This window comes from Nematolebias whitei, chromosome 24, assembly GCF_014905685.2.
Source record: "Nematolebias whitei isolate Nwh7 chromosome 24, NemWhi1, whole genome shotgun sequence".
In the NCBI taxonomy this organism is placed as follows: Eukaryota; Metazoa; Chordata; class Actinopteri; order Cyprinodontiformes; family Rivulidae; genus Nematolebias; species Nematolebias whitei.
In genome coordinates this window covers 909,616-920,106 of record NC_056521.1, presented here as the reverse complement: position 1 = coordinate 920,106, position 10,491 = coordinate 909,616, and the positions used below count along the sequence as shown (strand labels likewise).

The 10,491-nt window shown below is 45.0% G+C and overlaps 1 protein-coding gene across 1 annotated transcript in view; it reads left to right on the top strand.

Annotated features, from left to right (window-relative positions):
* hecw2b (HECT, C2 and WW domain containing E3 ubiquitin protein ligase 2b) overlaps positions 1-10,491 on the top strand; it is a gene marked incomplete at its 5' end in the record, with an annotated part of 47,817 nt that overhangs the window by 6,744 nt on the left and 30,582 nt on the right. Inside the window, 3 exon segments of the mRNA XM_037696838.1 lie at positions 2,313-2,388; positions 2,459-2,628; positions 8,038-8,180. Of these exon segments, the coding sequence (XP_037552766.1) occupies positions 2,313-2,388; positions 2,459-2,628; positions 8,038-8,180 (389 nt within the window).

The following is a 10,491-nucleotide window of genomic DNA, read 5'->3' as shown; positions in this document are numbered from 1 at the left end:
ACCAGTAAGAAGCCTGGTGTAAGAACCAAGGTTTACCAGTCGGAACCCTGGTGTAAGAACCTAGGTTTACCAGTAAGAACCCTGGTGTAAGAACCTAGGTTTACCAGTAAGAAGCCTGGTGTAAGAACCAAGGTTTACCAGTCGGAACCCTGGTATAAGAACCTAGGTTTACCAGTAAGAAGCCTGGTGTAAGAACCAAGGTTTACCAGTCGGAACCCTGGTGTAAGAACCTAGGTTTACCAGTAAGAAGCCTGGTGTAAGAACCTAGGTTTACCAGTAAGAACCCAGGTGTAAGAACCAAGGTTTACCAGTTGGAACCGTGGTGTAAGAACCAAGGTTTACCAGTCGGAACCCTGGTGTAAGAACCTAGGTTTACCAGTCGGAACCCTGGTGTAAGAACCTAGGTTTACCAGTAAGAAGCCTGGTGTAAGAACCTAGGTTTACCAGTAAGAAGCCTGGTGTAAGTACCTAGGTTTACCAGTAAGAACCCAGGTGTAAGAACCAAGGTTTACCAGTTGGAACCGTGGTGTAAGAACCAAGGTTTACCAGTCGGGGGGAGTTCTGCTGAACTAATCACATCAGTGTGTGATGGCCTGCGAGCCGGATTGAACGACAACAAACCGATATATTACTGGGGGAATATTGATGGTGAGACACAGCAGCTTTGTAGTTAGTTTAAACAAAGTTTATCATAATTAGGATGTAGTGACAAAGTCCATGCTCAATTATCCAGGGATACAATCCAACAATTTTCAGTCAGGTCATCTGGACGGTTTCTTTTGTGCTGAAACGTTTCACCTTCCATCCAGAAGGCTTCATCAGTCAAGGAAACACACAACACAAAACTGATTCTTCCCCCAACAGCTTACTCCAAAGTGGAACAAACCAGTTATGTTGGTGCTAAGATGGTGTCTTTGGCACGCCCCCTCTTCCATTGCCGGCCCTCTTCCTCACCAACAATCAAACTGGTTCAAAACCAACAAAGTCCATGGTCAGTCATCTTATAGCCAGATATTTTCCCGAATTTTTGAAGCAAAGCAAGTTCGACATATAAAGAAACTTTGTGTTCTGTACCTGATTGATTCATCCCTTTAAAGATGGAGTTTCATCTGGAACAGAAACGTCCGTAATTCAGGAAACATCAAAAACAGTCAACTTTCTTTTTTTCTTTTTTTTAAGCTTAAAGATTTGGCAGGTCAGAGATGTTAGAATAAAATTTGTGTTAAATAGGAGGCGTAATGAGTCATTTTTGTTTTTATTTGGTTTCACATTAGAATATCACAACTTTTATGGCAAGGAAATCGAAATGTAATTTATTTGAATTACACATTTGGGTTCTGTTTATTGCTTTTATGATTCATCCATCCATTATCTTTACCCGTTTATTCCATTTTGGGTCATGGGGGTCGCCGCTGCCCATGTCCAGCAATCACTGTGCAGGAGGTGGGGTACACCCTGGACAGGTCTCCTGTCCATCACAGGGACACATAGAGACAAACGAGACAAACAACCATTCACTCTCTCACTCACACCTAGGGACAATTTAGAGTTACCAATCAGCCTAACATGCATGTTTTTGGACTGTGGGAGGAAACTGGAGTACCCGGAGAAAACCCACGCATGCACAGAGAGAACATGCAAACTCCACCCAGAAAGACCCCTGGACCGGGGTTTGAACCAGGGACCTGCTCGCTGAGAGGCAGCAGCTCTACCAGTTGCACCACCGTGCTGCTGCTTTTATGATTCAATGCAGCAAAACAAACCGATTTAAATCATTGTAATCCTTAGTTTCTTTACATAATGACTGTAAATGCTGGATGACTGGCCCCTGAGCAGTTTAGTTGAAGAGCCCTGGCACATATTCTTTCTTCCTTTTTCAGGTGTTCTCCGTGAATAGTTGTCCAGACTTCCTGAAGTATGTTCATGATTCGGTTCCTTTGTCTTGTTTTCTGTCCAGATGAGCTCACGCTGCTTCAGTCATGTTGGTATCTGGTCCTGACAGGGTTTTTCTTTATCTAGAACTACAAAGACCAGACGAATGAGATGTTTTCTGCATGGTTCATACTAGTTCTGCATTTGTACCTCTTAGTTTTGATCTTGAACTCTTCTGGCTGAACATTGGTCCCAAATCACCTGAGTCTCTGCAGACATCCTAAACACTCTGTTGCATCTCTGAGGATGCTCTCCATACACACTGATGAGCGGTTAGGATCAGAGCTCCGTAACACCTCTTTGCTCTGTAAATGTGTAAGTATATCTGTGCAGGTCTCTGTAAAACTGCAGCTTTCTTTCTGCCTCTGTCCATGTTCAAGGTGAGAAGTGAAGGCCAGGTGGAGGAGCAGTCCGAGAACGATCACTGTCGAAAACTCATCAGCTTCACTCTGTCAGGTGAGGAGAATAAATCTGTTCAATTCTTCTAGACATAAACTAGAAAAAGCTTACAACTTTTTCATATCAGACATTCGAGCGGTGGGCTTGAAGAAGGGCATGTTTTTCAACCCTGACCCCTACCTGAAGATGTCCATCCAGCCTGGGAAGAGGAGTGGACTCCCTAAGTTCACCCACCATGGCCAGGAGCGACGCTCCTCCATCATCGCCAACACCACCAACCCTGTGTGGCACGGGGAGGTGAGCACATGGACGTTAAAGAATGAAAACGCTGGCTAAAGACTAAAAACAGCAGAACAGTACTTAAACATGAAAAGTATCAAATAGCTAGCTACAAGTATCCAAGGCAAGCTAAAAGCTCCATATAACAAAGCACTGTTGAACAGCTACAAACAGCAGACTGGTACCTAAACGTTAGAAATATCAAAAGGCTAGCTACAAGCTAAAAGAAGTAGAACAGTAGCTAAATGCCTAAAGTAACAAAATATTAATTAAAAGCTAAAAGCATCCTGTACCGTACAGAGACCCTCAATGGATTTCATTGAGCAGTACTTAAAAGTACTGTTCAATGAGCAACAGAGCAGTACTTTTAGGGGCGGCTGTGGCTGAGTGGTTCGAGCAGTCGTCCTGTGCAAGAGCTGGAGTTAGATTCCACCAGCAGTCACATGCTGAAGTGTCACTGAGCAAGACACTGAACCCCTCATAGCCTCTGACATGTGTCCCATTGGTGTATGAATGTGCTAAAGCTCTGATTATTCTTTATAGAGATCTAGTATAGAGCTGTATGAATGGGTAAATGAGGCACAGATTGTTATAAAGAGCTTTGAGTATCTCGATAAGATAGAAAGGAGCTATAAGTACAGTCCATTTACTTAAAAGTTAAAAATATCAAAAGGTTAGCTAAAAGCTAAAGGTATCAAAAGGCTAGTTAATAACTAAAATCAACAGAATGGTACTTAAAAATTAAAAGTATCAAAAATCTGACAAAGTCCATGCTCAATAATCCAGGGATACAATCCAACAGTTTTCAGTCAGGTCATCTGAACAGTTTCTTTTGTTGCTGAAACGTTTCACCTTCCATCCAGAAGGCTTCATCAGTCAAGGAAACACACAAGACAAAACTGATTCTTCCCCCAACAGCTTACTCCAAAGTGGAACAAACCAGTTATGTTGGTGCTAAGATGGTGTCTTTGGCACGCCCCCTCCTCCGGTGCCGGCCCTCTCCCTCGTCGACAGTCATGTCAAACTGGTTCTAAACCAACAAAGTCCATGCTCATGGTAGTTGAAAATTAAAAGTATCAAAAGGTAAAAGTGTGAGGATGGTGCCCCCTTGTGGTGTGTCTCTAGTCCTGCTCCTCCTTGTATCACTCCCTGTTTTCTATACCTGTGATGCGTTGCAGGCGTTTGACGTTGTCTCATTAGCGTCTCTGTATTTAAGTCTGCGTCTCAGTGTTTCTCATTGTCTGGGCATTGTTTGGTTATGTGCCGTTTGCTTCTCGTGTCTTCCCTATGTGCTTCCTGGATGAGTAAGTTTTGCTGCCATGTCAGCTCTTTGTTTTTTGTTAATAAACAGTTTTAGTTATATATCCTCTGAATCCTCGAGTCCTGCCTGCATTTGGGTTCAACCACCACTCCAGATCGCAACAGAATGCCCAGACCAAAACATGAACCCAGCAGGTGGATGACTTGTGCTGAGTACCTGACCCAAGAAGCTGCTTGAACTGCCCGGTGGGAGCAAGCCAAGAGGAGGAGTCCGTCATCCAGTGGCGTGGGTTCCGGATTGAACTTGCCTGGAGACAGAGACACCGCAGCTTGAAGGTGGAGATCCTTCTGTCGCTTCTTCTGGTGGAAGACAAGGAAAGGAGGAGGAGGTCTCGGCTCCAGGGAAGCTGCCTGGCTTTCAAGCCCGGGTTTTTCTCCTCTCCAACACCTCGCTCCTCATGCAAGTTTTTTGAATGGACATCTGAGGAAGACGCAGAGACTGAAGATGAGCTCTGGTTCGCGTCTGGTCCCAGCTTACGCCGCTGCCACAGGAGGGGCCAATGACAGACCCAGAACCAGCCTACTGAACTTCCGCCAGTACCTTCTGCGCCCCCAACATTTTCCACTCAGCCCAGCGAGACTGAGCCTCAAGAGACACCTGCTCCCAGCATCTCAGTGGGTTTTGGCTGCAACAACCCACCTGCTCCCCGTGTCTCTGAGAAAGTCCTGGAGAACGCCTCTCACCTTTTCTCCAAGAGGGTCCAGGAGGACACTTCTCATCCCTCCTCATCTCCTGAGCCACCAGCTCTTCGTCCTGTGCCTCTGGCATTGTCTGTTCAGCTCGGCGAGGCTGAACCTCCAGAGTGCCCGCCTCAACCAACGAAGCAGCAGAACCTTGACGACAGCCCACCTCCATGTCTCTCCCAGTGGCTGTTAAATGCAACAATCCACCAGAGGTTTCCATGCCACATGAGGGTTCCACGCCTCGTGAGGGTTCCACACCTCCAGAGGGTTCTACGCCCCCTGCAGCCCCCGAGGTAACTACACCCACTGCAGCCCCTGAGGTAGCTACGACAACTGCAGCCACTGAGGTCTCGATGACAGCTGCAGTCCCCTGGTCTCCACGACAGTTGTAGTCCACGTGGTCACCAAGACAGCTGCAGCCTCCCAGGTCTCAATGCTACCTATAGCCCTCCAGGTCTCTTCACCAGCTGCAAATCTGCTGGTTCCAACACCTGCTGTCCTCATCTCAATGTCTTCACCGTGGTCTCCTGGCTGCCTACCTGACATGGTGCCCTGAACTGGTGCCCCATGCTGGATGGTCGTCAGTGTCTATCACGGTGTCGATCATCATTGATTCTCCACCTTAACTGTTGCCCAGTGATGGACGGTCTTCTGACCGCCCGCTGGACCTTCTCCCCGATGACGGACAGTCTCTCGGCCATTCATCTGAACTGTGGTCCCGTGCTGGATGGTCTCCTGGCCGTCCACATAAACTCTTATGTTTTCCTTTCGTGTGTCTGGTTCCCAGGCTCCATCCTCCATCCTTTTTGTTTTTTCTTCCTTGTGCTCCCCTTGTGGTCTCCATCCTCTCAGTTCCCTTCCTTCTACCCGAGTTTTGGGTGAGGGGATTTGGGACGTCAGGGAACGTCCTTGGGGAGGGGGTACTATGAGGATGGTGCCCCCTTGTTGTGTGTCTCTAGTCCTGCTCCTCCTTGTGTCGCTCCCAGTTTTCTATACCTGTGATGCGTCAAAGTTGTTTGCACTTTGTCTCGTTAGCGTCTCTGTATTTAAGTCTACGTCTCAGTGTTTCTCATTGCCTGGGCATTGTTTGGTTATGTGTCGTTTGCTTCTCGTGTCTTCCCTATGTGCTTCCTCGATGAGTACGTTTTGCTGCCATGTCAGCTCTTTTGTTTATAAATAGTTTATATCCTCCAGTCCTGCCTGCATTTGGGTTCAACCACCACTCCAGATCGCAACAAAAAGCTGTAAAGCAGCAGAACAGTACCAGAAAGTTAAAAGCAGCAAAGTGTTAGCTATAAGCCTTTATTTTCAGAAGCCTAGCTAAAAGTAACAGAAGCTTACCTAAAAGGATGAAAAGGCTGGCTAAAAACTAAAAGCAGCAGAACAGTACTAGAAAGTTGAAAGCAGCCAAGTGTTAGCCAGGGGTGTGCAACCTGCGGCTCTGGAGCCACATGCGGTTCTTTGGCAATGTCCATATGCGCTCTCGAGGTCACTGTAAGAGTTCTGATCAGGATGTAATAATCAGCCAGTGTCCTCAGGTGAGATCTGTAAACATGCTCGAGGTATCCAACATTTTTCAGTCAGGTCATCTGGACAGTTTCTTTTTTTGTGCTGAAACGTTTTGCCTTCGATCCAGAAGGCTTCATCAGTCAAGGAAACACACAACAAAACTGATTCTTCCCCCAAGAGCTTACTCCAAAGTGGAACAAACCAGTTCTGCTTGGTCTTCCAGCCTTCCGGATCGAAGGTGAAACGTTTCAGCACAAAAAAAAAGAAACTGTCCAGATGACCTGACTGAAAAATGTTGGATTGTATACCTGGATTATTGAGCATGGACTTTGTTGTTTTCAAGGTATGTTGGGGAATGGCCAAGGATAACATCTATGAGAATCCAAGAGTCCCGAAATGATGACACAAAGTTTATTCAACTGGTTTTCTCTGGTTGATCAGTTGGAAATTCCTCAGGGAGGGGGTGGTGAGCACCAGATCACATGTTCTCCAGGTGAATTCAGATAAGGTGGCCTTCAAGGACAGCCAAGGGAGCAAAATTCAGATAAACACACAGTTGTTTTGGGCACAGGCAAAACTTAATGACATCTACCTTGAGTCTGTGTTGGTCCACTCAGTTCTGAAATGTCCAAAATTACATGGCTACACCGATGGAACGTGACTGAGTAAAATCCCCGAGATCTGATCCATTCAGCCCAAAGCATTTGAGTCTGGGTACTCGAGACACGAACCAAGCCATCATAAAGGCAAGCAGTGTGATCGGGTCCAAATTTGCTGCCAATGACTTCCTTGATTGTAGATAAAACCAGCAACCAGCTGAATCCAAAAAGCAGGAACCAGTTATCGTAAATCCAATTAAATATGCGTCCTTAAAATCCACAAATAGCAGCAGAGATAGACACATCATCAAGTCTTCCAGTCGATGAGATATCCAGCTGCGTGCGTGCCAACAGGGCAAATTGGCTCGCCTAAAGCCTGTCTTCTCTTGAAGAAATGCTGTAAATTGAGTTGAGGGACCAACTGATCAAAACAAGTCCATAATTATGGTTCGGAAGATGCAAGAGAGGCTCACAAGCAGTTTCACAGACAGACAGAGCAGCAAAGCACAGCGGAGAGGGAGGGAAGAAGTGTCCGACCTTGGCAAGAGCAAGTGGTGAAGTGAAGGTAAAGGTTTCAGACCCCTGCTTTAAATTTCAGAAGGCTAGCTAAAACCTAAGTCCATCTGTGATGGACTGGAATCCTGCCCAGGTGTCCCTGTGATGGACTGGAGACCTGTCCAGGGTGTCCCTCGCCTCTCGCAGGGACTTCTGGATATGGACACCAGTGATCCCCCACGACCTGAAAAGGAAGAAACAGGTAAAATGGATTAATGGACTGTACTTATTTAGCGCCATCCTATCTTATTTCAAGATACTCAAAGCTCTTTACAACAATCTGTGCCTCATTTATCCGTTCATACAGCTCTATACTAGATCTGTACGAAGATATAAAATAAAATAATGGATGGCTAGCTAAAACCTAAAAGTGGTATAAAAAGACAAAAACAGAGCATGCACGCTGAAAGAGATCTTAAAGAGGACAACATTTTGAAGCAAGTACAATGTTTTTTATTGGGAAAAATATTTGTGAAGATATTTAAATATTTTGAAAAATATGAAAGTTACAAAACCAAAAGTCATACCATCTTTTTCCTGAATGAGCCGAACGTTTTGGTCTATAAATGGCTATCATAAAGTATTCAGAAGAAGTTACATAAATTCCTCCCAAAACTGGCAAAACAAAAGCAGAAAAATGAATTATAAACAACTCGGGGGTCATCCTATCTTTCTCTGACAACAGTTTGTGCATTTGTAAATCATAAATCTGTTGTTGTTTTGACAAAATTTGCACTCAGTATTGTGATCTTTTGCGTAGAAGTACACTTTTGTTGCGCTGATGACGGACGTGTTGGAGATCGAAGTGAAGGATAAGTTTGCCAAGAGTCGGCCAATCATCAAGCGATTCCTGGGTCAGCTGATCGTCCCTGTGCAGAGACTCCTGGAGGGGTCAGCAGTTGAGTGAGTTCACACCGGAGTCACGTGACACGCCGTGCTTCACACACCGGAAGACATTTTTATGAGCCCAATGTTTGATCGTTGACCATCAGAGGGCAGCACTGATGTCCTCAGAGGACATCTCATTGTCAAACATCACTAGGACATTTTAGCTGCTAATTTATCATTATACAGACTTTTGTTATTTGCTCTTATGGAGTCGTTGGTGGTTGAACACTCAGGTGAAGAGTTGAAGACTGATCACCACCTGGTTGGGGGTTGGGTCTTGTGAATAGTGAGAGTAACTGGGAACATGTAGAACCTCCATCCACCTGTCCACAAGCCCTCCAACTCACATCTAAGGGGGAGTTTTTCACAGGTAAGAGCAGAGACATGGAACCCAAATGGACCATGTTCAGGGCCTCTACTGCAGATATGTTTTCCAGGACCTGGGGCCAGAAGCTCATTGGTGCCTGTTGTCTAGGCAACTGACGGACCCTTAGATGAACACCAGGGATGATGGAGGCCATCAAGTTGAAAAAGAAGCCTGTCTGCCCCTGAGGACAGCTGAAGCATCTGACAGGTTACAGACCATGGCTGCTGTGGCTGCACAAACAAAAGCTTGATAAATAATTCTGGAGAAAGATCTTTAGGTAGCCTCAAGGAGGTTCTGGCAAACAGTTTGAGGACTGTGGGCACCAGGGGTCTCGTGTGCAAAGGGTGCGTATGCGCAAGTACATGGCGTACGCCATTTTTCACACAAAACGTCAGGTGTATCAAGAACAAATGCACGTGGAAATGTGTGCAGCCCCACGCCAATTTCATGGCTGGGGTTTCTATGGTTACTGGTCCAGTGGCGACACTTACAGGTGCTGGACATAAAATGAGGACTTCATGAAAAAGTTGATTTATTTCAGTAATTCCATTCAAAAAGTGAAACTTGTACATTATATTCATTCATCACACACAGACTGATATATTTCAAATGTTTTTATTTTAATTAGGGGTGCACGGATAAATCGGCCGTCCCAGATATCGGCCCCGACTTCCTTAAATTTGGAAAATCAGAAATCGGCCGATACTTGCACGAGAAACCGTTTTTACAGATTTTTTTTAGCTTTAACAACAGTTGTCTGAACTTCATTTATATTTCACAGCACCACCTCGTGGCCAGTTAAAACCAGTTTGTGCTGTTTCTAGGATATTGTTCAATGTGATGTTTTCAGTAAAATAAGATGGAAAATTGAAGGTGCGTTGTGACCTTATAACTCCTGACAGTGGTTTTCATCAGTTGTCAGTTCTAATCATCAACATTAAAAGAAATAAACATTTGAAATAGATCAGTCTGTGTGTAATGAATGAATATAATATACAAGTTTCACTTTTTAATGGAATTACTGAAACAAGTCAACCTTTTCATGATGTTCTCATTTTATGACCAGCACCTGTTAGAGGTGATGCTGGTAAACTGTTAATGATGTGAAAACTCAAGGTCAAGGTTCTTTATTGTCATTCACATTGCATTTGGTACATGAGGTGGAACAAAAGAGTCCTAATTACATCCAACGAAAGTAAAATCCATTAATTCAACCTTTATTTAGACAGATAAGTCACACTGAGCCTAGAAGACTCATTTACAAGTGAGACCTGTTTACACAGACAAAAAGTAGTGAAACTGGACACATGTAAGAATTTGAATGAATGGAATGAAAAAGAAAATAAAAACAGTAATAAGATCTAAGATATGAACTGAGAAATACGCTAAACTAAGAATACATCCATCCATCCATTATCTTTACCCGTTTATTCCATTTTGGGTCACGGGGGTCGCTGGTGTCCATGTCCAGCAATCACTGTGCGAGGGGCGGGGTACACCCTGGACAGGTCTCCTGTCCATCACAGGGACACATAGAGACAAACAAGACAAACAACCATTCACTCTCTCACTCACACCTAGGGACAATGTAGAGTTACCAATCAGCCTAACATGCATGTTTTTGGTCTGTGGGAGGAAACTGGAGTACCTGGAGAAAACCCACGCATGCACGGAGAGAACATGCAAACTCCACCCAGAAAGGCCCCTGGACCGGGGTTTGAACCAGGGACCTGCTCACTGAGAGGCAGCAGCTCTACCAGTTGCGCCACCGTGCTGCCTACTAAGAATACACTAAACACTTAATAGTGCAAAATCAATACGCCGAACAACAGCAGCACGAACATGAGTATGTGTGATCAGATGAGTACGAATGAACACAGCAACATCAAGTAAATCAGCAGCATGAGATCAGCAGCCTCATCGTGAACAGCCTCATCATGAACAGCCTCATCATGCACA